Here is a 16,798-nt window from a genome sequence, read left to right as displayed (position 1 = left end):
AGAACAGCAGCAAGGCTGTAAGCCATATTAAATTCCCAACATCTTTCTTATTTTTATTTTGAAACTGCTACTTGGTTTTACTTTCCACTTTCGATATTATGTGCTGAGCACTCCTCAGAAGAGGCTGTACAAGTGACTTCTCCCCTCAAGACTGTCTGCCAGTGGTTAACTGACCAACAGATTGTCGTAACCTCTTGTCCCCTTCATAAGCATCCGCCTCTGTCACCTCCAAGTGTTCTGTTTATTTCTTCTATATGAAATTTTACCTATGGAATAGACTTTCAAATTTAATCAGACCTACCCTCTTAAACTTGAAACACCTCTATAACATTCCTGGAAGTGATTGCCTTGCCTATATTTAACATTCAAAGGAGCAGGAGACCTCCCTGCCTGTCAGAGCAATCCATTTGAAGTCTTAGTAATAGCTATGATAATAACGGCTCACACCAAGCGTTATGTGTCAGGCATGCCCCAGCTTCCTTTATTTGAGCACTTTCCTGTTTCTTGCTCCCTGAATGCTTTCAACTTTTTCTCTGTCCCTCTGTGATGTTCAACATTGAAGTTTCCAGGTAGGAGTTGTCACCTTCCTTGTTTTAGCTTTCATACTTTTATTGATTCATCCTAAAGATGGAACCACTAAAAAAAAGTCTAGAGTAATACATTTAAAAATTGAAAGGTAGTCACAGACAAGACTGAAAATTTCTATTTTAAAAAAATGTTTGAGATTCTAGTTCTTGAATTACAGCTGAAAGTCCTCCGAATGTCAGAACTATAAGTAACATGACAGAGAAAGGTAATCACTTGTCTATCATCCTGTTCCAGTCTTCAGGGACCTGATTTGAACTTTGATTATTCCTAGCAGTTCTAAAGAGAGCTCCATTAGTGACATATATTTAGAGAAAAAAATACTTTTGTCCAAAAGTGGGCTTGCTTTAATGCTTTTTGTTTGTGTATTTCAGGGAGCTCAGGAGCGTCATGAAAGCAGGGTTCTTCGTTTGCAGCTTGAACTCTCGGAAACTAAAGCGGAACTTGAAAGGAAGCTTTCAGAGAAAGATGAAGAAATGGAAACTTTTAGGTATGTACAGTTATTTTGATGAGCAACAGTTACATATTTCAGCATCCTTAGCTGAACAAGGATTCATTGTGTATGGCTACTTTTACAACCTTTGTTGGAATATTAGCGGGGAGACAGCTGGTCTGACCCAACCCTAGACTGTTGCTAGTCAGCACAGCACCGTTAGGATAAAGGAATACCTCTAACATGATTACTATTCATGTTTGGGATTTTCTTATTCAAGCAGCTTCTGCTTGTGTACAAAACTCAAGATAATACACTAAAAAAAAAAGCCAAAGTGTGTGGACAAGGACTGTGTATATTGCCTGGGTCTCCCAACAACACGCTTCTTTCTTGAGTATTCAAGACACTGACTGATAATGCCAAACCGTGAAGGAAAAGAACCAAAAACAAAAGTGATGCTGGACCTCAAAATTAATGTCAGATCAGAGTGAAGTTTCCCCCTCCCCCAGCCTGTACCTGTAGCTATTCGTTTGGAGAGGGGCTGAAGCCAAGAGCTAAGCTGCTTATTGAATCCCCGTTGAAGCAGCTGAGTCTTAATAGTCAGGAAACTGAATTAAATAGGAATCCTGGGTTGCAGGGTCTTTTCTTAGCTTCCTCATAACAAGCTGATGATTTTAGACGTCTCACTTCTTAGCTTCTCAGTGAAGTGAGGGGATGAAAGCAGCCCCATCCATGTCACAGAAGGTAGTGAGGAGGATCAGTAAGCCAATGTTGGCAAAGCACTTCACACTCTATAGATCAAAGGCACCGTTATAAACACATGGAATTAGCTATGATTGTATTATCCATCTGATCTGTTCTCTTAAGTCAGTGCCATATGCCAGCAAGGGGAAGCATTTTTGAGTCTGAGGTTCAACCGGCAATTTGCTTTCAACATGTTTGTTAAACCATTAAGAGAAAGGTTACCATGTTCAGTTAAACTGGCCTCTTCCCCAGAGCCCATCTTCAGACAAAACTCCCTTGGGGGTCATCTTTTTAATGAGGGTGTCAAGCCCAATTTGGTGCTCTGCGCTTTGAGTTATCTTTGCTCTCACTCACCGGCACTTTCCTCCATAGGACTAACAGCGGGGATGAAATCTGGTCTACTTAAGAGGCTGTGCCTAAAAGACTTTTTTTTGATAAAGGGCAAAAACACTGGACCTTGATATTTGCCCTACTTCCTTGCACAAGGAACAAAAATGAATGTCTCCTTGTACCATTAAAAAAAAAAAAAAAACTTGTTTCAGGTAACGTCAAACCTGTGCCTATTAATAAACCCAGCTAAGAAAAAATGAATCCTCAGAGAGTCTGTGTCTTGTCAGGTACCTCTGAATGTCATAGAGAGAGCGGTTCACCAATTATAATAATTTTAGTGCAAAGGAAGCAGGAGATCCAAACAGGGCTGGGAGAAGAAAGAATTGGAGATGAGGCAGGAGCTGTCAAGGGGCTGAAAAAAGAAGGGTGGGCTGGAGGGAGGAGTGAGCTCTTCCTGAGTTTTAGTTAATGGTTCATAATAACTATAGGTACCTCCGGAAAGGAAAGATGAGTATATCTTAACAAAATATCACAAGTACCTTGTAGACCGTTTCTGTCTGAGTGCCCCATGCCAGTGGAGACTGGATCAGAAACCCTTGGTTTCATCAGAGGGTCTAATCTGACCTCAGGGCTAGGAGAGAAAGGGATCTTAAGGAAACGGAAGAGAACACCAGGGGGAAATACTAGCAAAACATAGGATTTTGAGCAATCAAGGATAAGCCAGGTAAAGTCTAGAACTCAGGGGAAATACTGCCTGAGGAAAAGATGAGGCTCAAGGTCCTATTTCGCATAATCCTTGGATAACTCCATGGAGACTGAAGGAGGCCTAGGACACAGGACTCAGGATGCTGAAGGGACCAGGAGCACAGTAGAGAGACTCAGAGGCAAAGATAAAAACCTTGGTGGAGCTGCATACTCTGGTAACCCATTCTCTGCCTCCCAGCCCGCGCCTCTTCCATTAGGTGAGGGCTGATCCTGCGTGAGCCCGGCTGGAAGCCTGTTGGGGTGAAAGTGGCTCGTATGTGGGTTGTATGTTTCACTTGTTCCATAGTGATTGAGCACTTCATGTTGGCGACATGCCGTGCCTGCTTCTCTAGATAGGGCTTCCCAAACTTTTATGAATCGATAGGGCTTTTTTGTTTCCTTACAAATGTCATAAGTAGCAGAGCTAGAGTTAGAGAGGTGATAATGCAGCCACTGATGGAAGGAGGGGCTTTGATCCTTGCCCTCCTCTACCAGGAAAGCAAGAGTGACGTCCACGGCCGGCTTGAAGGCCAATGGCAGCTGTGACTGCCGTCTAAGCCAGGCCCTGCTGCAAGGCCCCAGCCGGGGCTGAAGATCAGTTAGGTGTGTGTCCTGACTTTTGCAGGGCCACTGGCTGCGTCCATCCCCCCCCCGACTCAGGGTATTCATGAAAATGCTGAAATGTGTGGGCACTTCTCAGTGGGCCAGAGCTGGGGCGCGTGCATTCTGCTCTCCCCAGACACACCCAGAGAGGTGCTGGGGAAGGGGTTTTGGGGAGTGAGGCACCAAGATTCCCTACGCTATCAAAATGCATTTGTTTGCTTTGCTCTGATCATCTAGGGAAGGGTTGGGCAAGCTTTTTCTTTATGGCGTCAGATGGTAAGTATTTTTGGCTGTGTGGACCATGGAGTCTCCCTTGCAGCTACTCAGGTCTGCAACCGTGGCTTGAAGGCAGCCATAGATGATAAGAGATCAAGTGACATGGCCAAATTTGGCCCAGAGCCCATAGTTAGCTCACCCCTGGCCTGTGGCCTCAGGTTCCTAGTAATGATCCATCATCTTTTCCTTCCATATGGGTCACTCCTCTGAACTCAGTAATACCGAACTTTGCCACGTGGTCTTCATCTACACGCACTATCCAACTTAATTTCTTTTATTGTCCGAGTCTCTTCCAGAAGAATATGCTTAAATTTCTTCTCATGTCTAAGTAAAATATTTTAGCACAACTTCAAGATGTAGGATCTCAAACTCAGGTGTGGCATTTAGTTAGCAAAATATCTTGTTAATCATTTTAAGACTGAATTATATGTATTAGAATTAAGGAAAATCTTTCATTTCTGTGATACAGATAAGCAGTGTTGCAAGAGAAAAATATTACTGATTGAATTGACAGTTTAAAATCCTTAGCTTTTTCAAAATTTTTTATTCTGATTTTGTTTGCATTTGTTTTCTTTCCTCAAATTATATTTCACATTTTGGGGGGAAAAAAGGAACTTTTACCATATTGCCTTGGTCCTGACTGTTTCGTTTTTCTTTAAAAATAAGTGTATTTGAGGAGTTTTCATTTGAAAGATTTCTTGACTCTGCGTGGAATGTGCTGACTGTTTAGTGGCAATTCTCCAGGCCTGTATTATATAGAAGCCACTTAAACCGCAGCACTTTCTACTTGTCTGTAGGTACTCATGAAGGTGCATAAACAACTGTGGAAAAACTAGAGTTGAAACATCCATTTTGTGTACTTAAGTAGATTATATCTCTGTACATAGGATTTTGACACCAGCCTAGTGATGCTTTAGTGTTCCTGCATAAGTAGTCAGTTCAGCAAAAATGAGTTTCCTTATGTAAGACAGAGCAGCGTCTCCAAGCTTTCCGTGGTGTTGAGTGTGTGTCCCTGTAGTACTTGTGGGCTAGGGCTGCCATAACAAAAATAGACTGGGTGGCTTAAATAGCAGACATTTATTTTCTCGCATTTCTGGAGGTTAGAGGTTCAAGATCAAGATGTTCCCCCTGAGACCTCTCTCCTTGGTTTGCTGGATCCTCACATTTTCTTTTCTCTGTGCACACCCATCCCTAAAGCTTTTGTCTGTGTCTATGTTTCCTGTTCTTCTAAGGACATCAGTCAGATTGGATTAGGACCACCCCAAGGGCCTCATTTAACTTAATCACCTCTTTAAAGGCCCTGTCTCCAAATGCACTCACATTCTGAGGTACTGGCGTTTAGGGCTTCAACATATGAGTTTGGTTGGGGTGGGGAGAGAGATACAATTCAGTCATAATAGTCTCCAGGGACTTTACGTGCTGGCATCCCTGTGGGATCCTCGTCTGGCTGCCAAACAGAAGCCCAGGACCTAAGGGCAGGCAGGAGAGGCTGACCACAGCATGTGGAGGCAGAGAAGATGTGCTCATTCTGGGCTCTGGGACTAGAAAGCTTTTTCTCATGCATTTGCATAATTACTTCTGAACGCCCCCTCCATCAATGGGATGCAAAGCGGCACCTCCATCTGTCACCTGGTTGGAAACTCTGACCACACTCACTCCTCTGCAGGCTGTGTTTTCCTGATTGGCCTCGGAGCTTAGAACACAGGCTCAGCGATAACTCAGTGTGGAACCTAATTCTGACTCAAAATGAGTATGTGTCTGCTATTTGGGCTGATAGACTCTATGAGTATGTCTTGTCTTATCTGTCCAGTATTAGGCCCTGCTTCATAGGGTGAGCTTAACAGGGCCTATGTTCGTTATAACAGTTACATTGTCCTAACTCACAACCACCCAATCTCAATGACTTAAAAGTGTATTTTACTTAAATGACACAATGGACCAGCTAGACCTAATTGATATCTATAGGACATTTCACCCCAAAACAATCAACTTCACCTTTTTCTCAAGTGCACACGGAACCTTCTCCAGAATAGATCACATCCTGGGCCATAAATCTAGTCTTGGAAAATTCAAAAAAATTGAAATCATTCCAGTCATCTTTTCTGACCACAGTGCAGTAAGATTAGATCTCAATTACAGGAAAAAAATTGTTAAAAATTCAAACACATGGAGGCTAATAACACGCGTCTGAATAACCAACAAATCATAGAAGAAATCAAAAAAGAAATCAAAATATGTATAGAAACGAATGAAAATGAAAACACAACAACCCAAAACCTATGGGACACTGTAAAAGCAGTGCTAAGGGGAAGGTTCATAGCATTACAGGCTTACATCAAGAAACAAGAAAAAAGCCAAATAAATAACCTAACTCTACACCTAAAGCAATTAGAGAAGGAAGAAATGAAGAACCCCAGGGTTAGCAGAAGGAAAGAAATCTTAAAAATTAAGGCAGAAATAAATGCAATAGAAACTAAAGAGACCATAGCAAAAATCAACAAAGCTAAAAGCTGGTTTTTTGAAAAAATAAACAAAATTGACAAACCATTAACAAGACTCATTAAGAAACAAAGAGAGAAGAACCAAATTAGCAAAATTAGAAATGAAAATGGAGAGATCACAACAGACAACACTGAAATACAAAGGATCATAAGAGACTACTACCAGCAGCTCTATGCCAATAAAATGGACAACTTGGATGAAATGGACAAATTCTTAGAAAAGTATAACTTTCCAAAACTGAACCAGGAAGAAATAGAAGATCTTAACAGACCCATCACAGGCAAGGAAATCGAAACTGTAATAAAAAATCTTCCAGCAAACAAAAGCCCAGGACCAGATGGCTTCACAGCTGAATTCTACCAAAAATTTAGAGAAGAGCTAACACCTATCTTACTCAAACTCTTCCAGAAAATTGCAGAAGAAGGTAAACTTCCAAACTCATTCTATGAGGCCACCATCACCCTAATTCCAAAACCAGACAAAGATGCCACAAAAAAAGAAAACTACAGGCCAATATCACTGATGAACATAGATGCAAAAATCCTTAACAAAATTCTAGCAAACAGAATCCAACAACATATTAAAAAAATCATACACCACGACCAAGTGGGCTTTATCCCAGGAATGCAAGGATTCTTCAATATCCGCAAATCAATCAATGTAATACACCACATTAACAAATTGAAAGATAAAAACCATATGATTATCTCAATAGATGCAGAGAAAGCCTTTGACAAAATTCAACACCCATTTATGATTAAAACTCTCCAGAAAGCAGGAATAGAAGGAACATATCTCAACATAATAAAAGCTATATATGACAAACCCACAGCAAGCATCACCCTCAATGGTGAAAAATTGAAAGCATTTCCCCTGAAATCAGGAACAAGACAAGGGTGCCCACTCTCACCACTACTATTCAACATAGTGTTGGAAGTATTGGCCACAGCAATCAGAGCAGAAAAAGAAGTAAAAGGAATCCAGATAGGAAAAGAAGAAGTGAAACTCTCGCTGTTTGCAGATGACATGATCCTCTACATAGAAAACCCTAAAGACTCTTCCAGAAAATTACTAGAGCTAATCAATGAATATAGTAAAGTTGCAGGATATAAAATTAACACACAGAAATCCCTTGCATTCTTATATACTAACAATGAAAAAACAGAAAGAGAAATTAAGGAAACAATACCATTCACCATTGCAACAAAAAGAATAAAATACTTAGGAGTATATCTACCTAAGGAAACAAAAGACCTATACATAGAAAACCATAAAACACTGATGAAAGAAATCAAAGAGGACACAAACAGATGGAGAAACATACCGTGTTCATGGATTGGAAGAATCAATATTGTCAAAATGGCTATTCTACCCAAAGCAGTCTATAGATTCAATGCAATCCCTATCAAGCTACCAATGGTATTTTTCACAGAACTAGACCAAATAATTTCACAATTTGTATGGAAATACAAAAAACCTCGAATAGCCAAAGTAATCTTGAGAAAGAAGAATGGAACTGGAGGAATCAACCTGCCTGACTTCAGGCTCTACTACAAAGCCACAGTCATCAAGACAGTATGGTACTGGCACAAAGACAGAAATATAGATCAATGGAACAGAATAGAAAGCCCAGAGATAAATCCACGAACCTATGGACACCTTATCTTCGACAAAGGAGGCAAGGATATACAATGGAAAAAAGACAACCTCTTTAACAAGTGGTGCTGGGATAACTGGTCAACCACTTGTAAAAGAATGAAACTAGAACACTTTCTAACACCATACACAAAAATAAACTCAAAATGGATTAAAGATCTAAATGTAAGACCAGAAACTATAAAACTCCTAGAGGAGAACATAGGCAAAACACTCTCCGACATAAACCACAGCAAGATCCTCTATGACCCACCTCCCAGAATATTGGAAATAAAAGCAAAACTAAACAAATGGGACCTAATGAAACTTAAAAGCTTTTGCACAACAAAGGAAACTATAAGTAAGGTGAAAAGACAGCCCTCAGATTGGGAGAAAATAATAGCAAATGAAGCAACAGACAAAGGATTAATCTCAAAAATATACAAGCAACTCCTGCAGCTCAATTCCAGAAAAATAAATGACCCAATCAAAAAATGGGCCAAAGAATTGAACAGACATTTCTCCAAAGAAGACATACAGATGGCTAACAAACACATGAAAAGATGCTCAACATCACTCATTATTAGAGAAATGCAAATCAAAACCACAATGAGGTACCATTACACGCCAGTCAGGATGGCTGCTATCCAAAAGTCTACAAGCAATACATGCTGGAGAGGGTGTGGAGAAAAGGGAACCCTCTTACACTGTTGGTGGGAATGCAAACTAGTACAGCCGCTATGGAAAACAGTGTGGAGATTTCTTAAAAAACTGGAAATAGTACTGCCATATGACCCAGCAATCCCACTTCTGGGCATACACACTGAGGAAACCAGATCTGGAAGAGACACGTGCACCCCAATGTTCATCGCAGCACTGTTTATAATAGCCAGGACATGGAAGCAACCTAGATGCCCATCAGCAGATGAATGGATAAGGAAGCTGTGGTACATATACACCATGGAATATTACTCAGCCGTTAAAAAGAATTCATTTGAACCAGTCCTAATGAGATGGATGAAGCTGGAGCCCCTTATACAGAGTGAAGTAAGCCAGAAAGATAAAGAACATTACAGCATACTAACACATATATATGGAATTTAGAAAGATGGTAATGATAACCCTATATGCAAAACAGAAAAAGAGGCACAGAAATACAGAACAGACTTTTGAACTCTGTGGGAGAAGGTGAGGGTGGGATATTTCAAAAGAACAGCATGTATATTATCTATGGTGAAACAGATCACCAGCCCAGGTGGGATGCATGAGACAAGTGCTCCGGCCTGGTGCACTGGGAAGACCCAGAGGAATCGGGTGGAGAGGGAGGTGGGAGCGGGGATTGGGATGGGGAAGACGTGTAAATCCATGGCTGATTCATATCAATGTATGACAAAACCCACTGAAATGTTGTGAAGTAATTAGCCTCCAACTAATAAAAAAATTAAAAAAAAAAAAAGTGTATTTTACCCCAGTGTGGGGTAGGATGGGGAGTGGGCCACTATTCTTCCTAGTCATTCAAGAACTCAGGTTCCTTCCACCTTTTGATGCCAGATGATTCATGTGTGGCCATCAAGTTTGCCATTGGTGGGAAAGAGAGAGAACAGGATGATGAGTAAAAAGTTGTATGTGTGAGCCTTGGAAACACTTTTGCCCCTATCCATTGGTCAGAATTCAGTCACACGGTCCCAGACTTTCTGCAAGAGGGTTGGGAAATTATTTCTCTGGGTTCCCCGTATTTTTTCTTTGTCTTCCTGAACACACAGCTATTGTGTAAGCTTCTGGCACTTTGTAAAAATGGTTTCAGCATGGATGTTATAAAAGCATGTTGAAGTAGTTCAATATCACACAGCGGTTGGTTTTCTCAGCCTGTCCTTGGTTGTACTCCCAAACTCCTGAAGAAAGATAACCATGCTATTCCAGGAGAATTACGCGTCGCAGGCCACTAGAGCAGGATTGCTGGTGCAGGACTTGTTTCAACCTGGATGACTGTTTCTTGCTGTCTTCAAACATGTTTCACCATTGAAAGTGTTGACTCTTATGCCCATCTGAAAGAGCATCCTTCCTTCAATATTAGCCACTATAGGGAATCCAGATATTTGCCTTAGACTGTCCTCGAGGAGGTCTTAGACAAGGCAAAGTCTGTCCCACCGGAATCTTGAAAAGATTCTAGTGCTTTTCTCCTTTAAATCTTATTTATTTTTATTGTTGGCTATGCTGGGTCTTCCCTGCTGTGCAGGCTTTTGTCTAGTTGCGGCGAGTGGGGACCGCTCTCTAGGCGTGGTGTGCAGGCTTCACACCGTGGGGGCTTCTCTGGTGGAGCGTGGGCCCCAGGACACGTGGGCGTCGGCAGAGGCGGCCGTGGGCTGTGGAGCTCAGGCTCCATTGTGGTGGTGCACAGGCTTGGTGCCTCTGCAGCGTGTGGGATCCTACCAGCCCAGGGATCGAGCCCGTGTCTCCTGCATTGGCAGGCAGATTCTTTACCGCTGAGCCACCAGCGAAGTCCCCTAGTGATTTTCTTGATTTTGGCGGGGAGTTGACGTGGGAAACAGTTGTTCTGATACAATGTACAAATGCTCACTGACCTAAGCCTTCAGCCTCCCTGGTTTCCAAATGAAGACCCTTTATAGACTCATTTTGTTAATTACAGAGAATCTGCCTTGAATTTTAAGTTTTTCTCTGATTCCTAAACTATTGTGTGTACACAGCAGGTACCCTTTCTCAACCTGGGTGCATGATTTTCCCCCTGAATGTTATTCTAAAATCAGGAGGAAGCAGCAGAGTGCTATTGACTCCCTGCAGTCAAGTCTGGATTCCGAAGCTCGTTGCAGAATGGAGGCCACTCGGCTGAAGAGGAGCATGGAAGGGGACCTCACTGAGATGGAGCTGCAGCTTAGCTGTGCCAGCCGGCAGGCGTCAGAGGCCACCAAGTCCCTGGGCCAGCTCCAGACCCAGATCAAGGTATTTTCAATTGTCACGTGGGGATGAGGCAGGGACGCCTCTGCTTGTGGGAGCAAGCCTGGTAAAAGGTTGTGTTCAATAATACAAGTGAGGACACCAAATCTAGTCCTTCAAGAGACCTTATATTCAGTTGGCTTGCATTACTATGTGCTTGTGTTTAACTGGTTTGTGTTACGTTTAACTTCGTTGAGCATGCACACTGAACTCGCAGGGACCCACGCCCAGCCCGAGTTTTCTCTCTAGGACCTGAAGTTGCAGGTGGATGACGGCACACGCCTGCACAGCGAGCTGAAGGAGCGGGTGGCGGTGGCCGAGCGGCGCAATGCTCTCCTCCAGGCTGAAGTCGAGGAGCTGAGGTCCTTGCAGGAGCAGACGGAGCGCAGTCGCAGGCTGGCAGAGGAGGAGCTCCTGGAAGCCACGGAAAAAGTCAACCTTTTCCATGTCCAGGTGGGACCCATAAACTCCCCATCAGCCGCCTCAGCTGGTTGGAGGCAGCAGTTTCCACACAGTCAGCCTTGGTCTTGAACCACACGCACTTGCCACATGGAGCCGTGGGGGTGTCCGGTGAGACAGGCAGAGCCTTTGGCAGAGTGGTGGCCGCACCCTTCATTCATCCCCAAATGCAGGGGCTCCCGAGGGCTGCAGCAACACAGTCCACAAGCGGAGGGGCTTAAAACAACAGAAATGTAACCTCTCACAGTTCTCAAGGCTAGACGTCTGAAATCTTGTAGGGGAGTCCTTCCTTGCCTTTCCCCAGCTTCTGGTGGTTTACTGGCAGTCTCTGGCACTCCTTAGCTTGCAGATGCGTCACTCCAGTTCTCTGCCTTCACATGGCATTTTCTGTTTCAGCATCATTTTCCCTCTGTCATTGTCCAAATTTACAAATTTTTATGAGGACATCAATCAGATTAGGACCCACCCTGGGTCGGGAGGATCTCCTGGGCGTATGGCAACCCACTCCAGTATTCCTGCCTGGAAAGTCCCATGAAGAGGAGCCTAGTAGGCTACAGTCCGTGGGGTCACCAAGGGGTGGACATGAATGACCTCATTTTAACTTGATTGCCTCCGTAAGGACCCTGTTTCCAAGTTAAGGTCATATTCTGAGAACTAGTGGTTAGGACTTCAACCTATGTTTCTTATGGGGAGGGACACAGTTTGACCCATAACATTAAGCCCTGTCAGAAGAATGAACTGTCAGGACACTCACAGCTGGGATGCTGGGGAGAGAGAGAGAGGGGGGAACACTCACTAGTGTTCCAGAGTCATTTACCTGTTTATCCTGTTCCCTCTAAGCTATGTGTTCCCTGAGAATCCCAGGATTCAAAAAAAAAAAAAAAAAAAAAGCTGCCTAAGAGCCAAGAGATTTCTAACAATTCTGAGTGGCTCCTGACAGTTACAATGAGTTGTCAGGACTCTGGCTTCTCGTGGAAGGTTATGTAGGTGACACAAAACAAGACTTCTTTGAATTTTTACTCTTCTTGTGGAATCAGGAGAAACCGTAGTGGTTGGACAAATGCATACAGTAAAGGGCCATTCAGTAAACATTTTTAGTGCATCCACCGTGACCTAGACAGGTGTACATGGTATTGTTTAGTCGCTCAGTCACGTCCGACTCTTTTGCGACCCCATGGACTGTAGCCCACCAGGCTCCTCTCTGTCCATGGGATTTTCCCAGTAAGAATACTGGAGCGGGTAGCCACTCTCTTCTCCAGGGGAGCTTCCTGACCCAGGGATCACATCCGGGTCTCCTGCATTGGTGGATTCTTAACCACTGAGCCAGCGGGGAAGCCCAGTAGAACATAGTACGGATAGATGCAGAATATCTCCATCACCCTAAAAGCATGAAGCTCTAAGTAAACAAGCTGAAGTACACTGCGAGGAGGGCCCTGTAGAAAGCCTTCCCTGACGACCCTGCACGTCGGGAGATGCACAGTCTGCTCGATCTGAGCTGCGAAGGACACGTGAGCAGTCAGCCAAGGAGAGAGAAGAGTCAAGGGCAGAGGCGTGAGGAGAGGAAGGGATTTAGGATGTTAAGAAAAGTTGATGTATTTACTACAGCTTACGGTGGGGGTGAGATGGGGGAAATCAACAGAATTGATGCTAAAGGAGAGGCAGACAGACCCAGGACACCAGGGACTTGATTTTGAAACTGATGGAGTTTGAAGTCTGGTGAAGAATTGTGAGTAACTGGGAGCAAAGTTACTAGATTTGCATCTTCAGAAGATTACTCTGATGAGTGTTGGGAAGGATGGATTCATGCAGCCAGGGGCAGATGTGCCATGCTCGGGGCTATTTAGAAACATCTGTGGGATCACTGTGGTTGCCATAGTGACTGGGAAGCACCGCTGACCTTTGGTAGGGAAGTTCCAAAGATACTAATGCTCCTGCAAAATATAGGTAATCCGCTATCACAAAGAATTACCCCTCCCGGAATGCCCACTGTAACTGAGAAACACTGGATAAGAGAAGGTATAAGCCAAAGATGCACCCGCTGGAAGGCATTGCATTGAGTTTGTGCCGACAGTCTGACTTTGTGTCCATGTGCATGACACGATCCTATTAGGATACCACACGTATAAAACAGGCCATAGGCTGTGCATAATTCCCGACAGGCTAACTCACGTCAGTATTTTCTTTCTCAGGAAAGCTTAAATAAATAAAATGACTAGAAGTGTTATAAAGTAGAATATTGAATTTTTAAAAAGTAAGTCAACTAATAAAAATAAATGAAAAAAAAAAAGAAACACTATTTTAAAAAAAAAGTAAGTCATTCAGTATCTGTAGTACTTAATAGCTATTGGTAACAAATCATTTGCCATGCATGGGTACAACTGATGATGCACCAGTGGATCTCCGTATGATGATAAAGCTCTAGCCTAGAGAGTGATGAGGACACCAACCAGAGCCAAAGCAGACATAGAGAGGAGGAGCTAGATCTGGGGAAAAAAGAGAATTAGGCCACAGAGACTTGATCTCCAGAGCAGGGCTTCTGAAACTTCATGTGCATAAGAGCAAATAACACAAAAATGTACATTCTCAGGCCTCAGCCCAGACACACTGCAGAATCTCTGCTATAGGAGGAATCAAGCGAGTTTTCAGGTGATGCTGCCAGTCCAGAAACTACCCTTGGTGCAGCTCTGACCTAGGTGATCTTTAGCTCACAAGGACCCCTCTCCCTTGTGAGGTCCTACCTTGGCCAAGCAGGACCCCTTGCAATTCCGGGAACACCAGCTATCTTCTGATTGATGTATAGTGAGCCTTTTAGAGACCTCTAGCCTAGACCAGACATATGAGGCCAAAGTTATCCCTGTCTGATTACATGTGTCCTTTCTCTAACCTGAGCTGTGACCGTCTAGCTTGCCCTCTGCACAGCACCCCCTCACCCTCTGCTTCCCAAACAGAACCAATCATTTAGCTTGAAAATACTTTAACCATCAACTCCCTGGTGGATTTTAAGTGATTCTGTGTATAGATGAATTAAGATTTACACTTGTTCCTTTCTTTACAAAGGGTTTCTCTGGAGTTTTGTGCAGTGAGCATCCTGACAAACTCCAGGAAATGCCCTCACCCCCACCCCCCGGGCTACCCCCCAGGCAGTAGGAGTCTCTGGGCACCTAGAGCCTGGCTCTCGATGAGGGTGGAGGATAGCAACCTTGACAAAGATGCTTGCCGCCATTGAGGAAGCAGGACAGAACCTGTGAGGCTGGAATGCCTCTCTTCCTGTTTCCAAGGTTTAATCTTGCCACTGAGAGAGGCACTAGCCAGAGGAAAAGTGAGCAAACAAGAGAAATTAAAAATAGGACGGCTGTGCCTTTTAAATGCATTCTCTCTGCTAAGCTTTCACACCCTCAGAAAGGCTGTGCTACAAACACAGACCAAAAAGGAGGTTCAGTTTCTAGTGTCAAATCCAGGAAGGAAATTAGGGCAGCGCCAGCCAAGGACACAAGGAACCCTCCTGTGGGATGGAGCGCTCTAAGGGCCGGGCGTGAGGCCCATCAGATTGCTTTTCCCACCCCCTCTATCAGCGCAGAATTGATAGAGACAGAGGTCGATGATGAGGAAGATTTTTCCCCCTGGAGCAGCATGCAGGAAGCTCATTCTTATTTCCCAGACTCCTGCTTTCCAGATGTCTGCTTTTGATCCTGACTTCTACTCTGGGACACTTGCTTCTTCCCACATCAAAGAGCAAAAGGCAGAAAAACATACTCCTCCACAAGGGGAAAACCAAACATGTGTTTGGGACTCGTAGGTTGTCTGGATCCACCGCTTCTTTTGGATTTGGGCTGCCATCTCTCCAGTAGTGGACCACGCATAGATGAAACCCCGTGCATCCAGTCTAATGTGGTCTCCTGGCCCTGGAAGCGCTGCTTCACTGAGTATGGTGGACTAGAGGAAAACGCCCTCTTGGCCAGAGCCCCTCGCATTGCTTGTCCTGAACAGACCAGCTTGCGTTTCACCACTGATCTCAACTTGCCTAATGAGATGCTGCTTTTCCTTAGAATACGAGTCTCCTCAGCCAGAAGAAGAAACTGGAGGTGGATGTGGCCAGGATGCAGAAGGAAGCCGAGCAGGCGATGCAGGGGTGTCAGAATGCAGAAGAGAAGGCCAAGAAGGCAGCCACCGAGGTGGGTCCCTGACTGCATGCTCGCTCCTGTCTTCCAGAGCTGACAGGAGCAGTAGCCAAGGGCGGGGGCCAAGCTGCAGCCAGAAAGGATTCCATCGATTCTCCATATAGCCGGGGGGGGGGGGGACGTTAACGGACCCCTCTGCCTCTCTGCCCCCATTTTGGAAATTAGGCCAATCAACTTCTCCCTTCCACCGAAACCACACAATGAAAAGAAGCAGCTGAATTGCCATAAGCAAAATCTTATGAAAGCAAGAGACTTTTTAAAAGAGTTAAACCACTTTCCACTGGTGAATCAATATATCTAGTGTCTAGAAACAATTCTTCTTATGTTTCCTTACCCATAGCTGTTTTTCCTGGGGCCTGTAATGGCTTCATGAAGATGATCTGGCAAGAACGCTTATTTCACTTATTTTTTTTTTACAGCCCATTCTGCTGCTTCAGTAACAGAATCGGGTTGGTGAGGAAGGCCTTCAGGATTGGTGTCCCTTCCTTATCTGCAAGTTTAGAGTTGTTGATAGGTGTACTTTTCCTGAATGAGACCAAGATCAGGGTTGACTGCCAGCCTTGACGGTACCTTTGTGGGCACTGAAAGGGATGCCCTCTGGACACCCACTCAGATAGATGCAGATTTCCCCCAGAAGGCATGACGAACAGATGACAGTGCTCATTAAAAAAAAAAAAAAGCCATGGAAGGAGGGAGGTGGGAGAAAAGCCTGTGTGTCAAGGTCCCAGCCTTGCAGGTCCCAGCGCGTCCTGAGCAGAGCCTGGACTGATTTCACCCTCCACTCACTGCTTCCCCATCAGGTGCTTCTGCATAGCACATCGGATGCAGAGGCACACACAAGCCCAGAGCTTGCCCTGAGAACGAAAGCTGATCCTCTTGCTAAATAGTATATGGGGACCAAAGAGACAAGATATTCAGTTAGGTTTTACATTAGTCATTTTAAAATTCAAAAGAAGGGGAAAACTTATGTCTATATCTGTCTGAATCATCAAGCACTTGGGTAGTTAAAACTCTTGCACCAAATCCTAGCTCACGGTCACTGTAGAATCCAGAAGAATGGGGAAAGCATGCCTAGCACTCAGCCATTTTGTATCAACACAGACACTCTGCTTTCTGATGGAAAAGAGGTGTGAGAAAGCTTGAAAGTGTTTGGCCAAGGAAAAAATAATATGCTCATTTCAAACATTTATGAAAATCTACATAGAAGGGGGAAAAAAAAGAGCTTTTTGTTCCTGCTTGGTAAATTTATGCAGTCACACGTTAGGAAGACTCTATCTGCATAACTTCACCTTTAAAATATCTTCTTGACAATGTTGAAAAATGAACTCACTACCTCTTCCCCTGCCTTAATTCTCCA

The 16,798-nt window shown here is 44.0% G+C and overlaps 1 protein-coding gene across 1 annotated transcript in view; it reads left to right on the top strand.

Annotated features, from left to right (window-relative positions):
• The window catches only part of MYH15 (myosin heavy chain 15), a 146,669-nt gene that overhangs the window by 119,556 nt on the left and 10,315 nt on the right, over positions 1 to 16,798 (top strand). Inside the window, exons 33-36 of the mRNA XM_061134312.1 lie at positions 960 to 1,075; positions 10,618 to 10,810; positions 11,054 to 11,257; positions 15,310 to 15,435. Coding sequence (XP_060990295.1) covers positions 960 to 1,075; positions 10,618 to 10,810; positions 11,054 to 11,257; positions 15,310 to 15,435 — 639 coding nt within the window. The remainder of the gene's footprint in view (positions 1 to 959; positions 1,076 to 10,617; positions 10,811 to 11,053; positions 11,258 to 15,309; positions 15,436 to 16,798) is intronic.

The sequence above is a fragment of the Dama dama genome, chromosome 31, assembly GCF_033118175.1.
Source record: "Dama dama isolate Ldn47 chromosome 31, ASM3311817v1, whole genome shotgun sequence".
NCBI classification, from domain to species: Eukaryota; Metazoa; Chordata; class Mammalia; order Artiodactyla; family Cervidae; genus Dama; species Dama dama.
The sequence above is the reverse complement of the archived record's forward strand: the minus strand, read 5'-3'. Positions and strand labels throughout refer to the sequence as shown.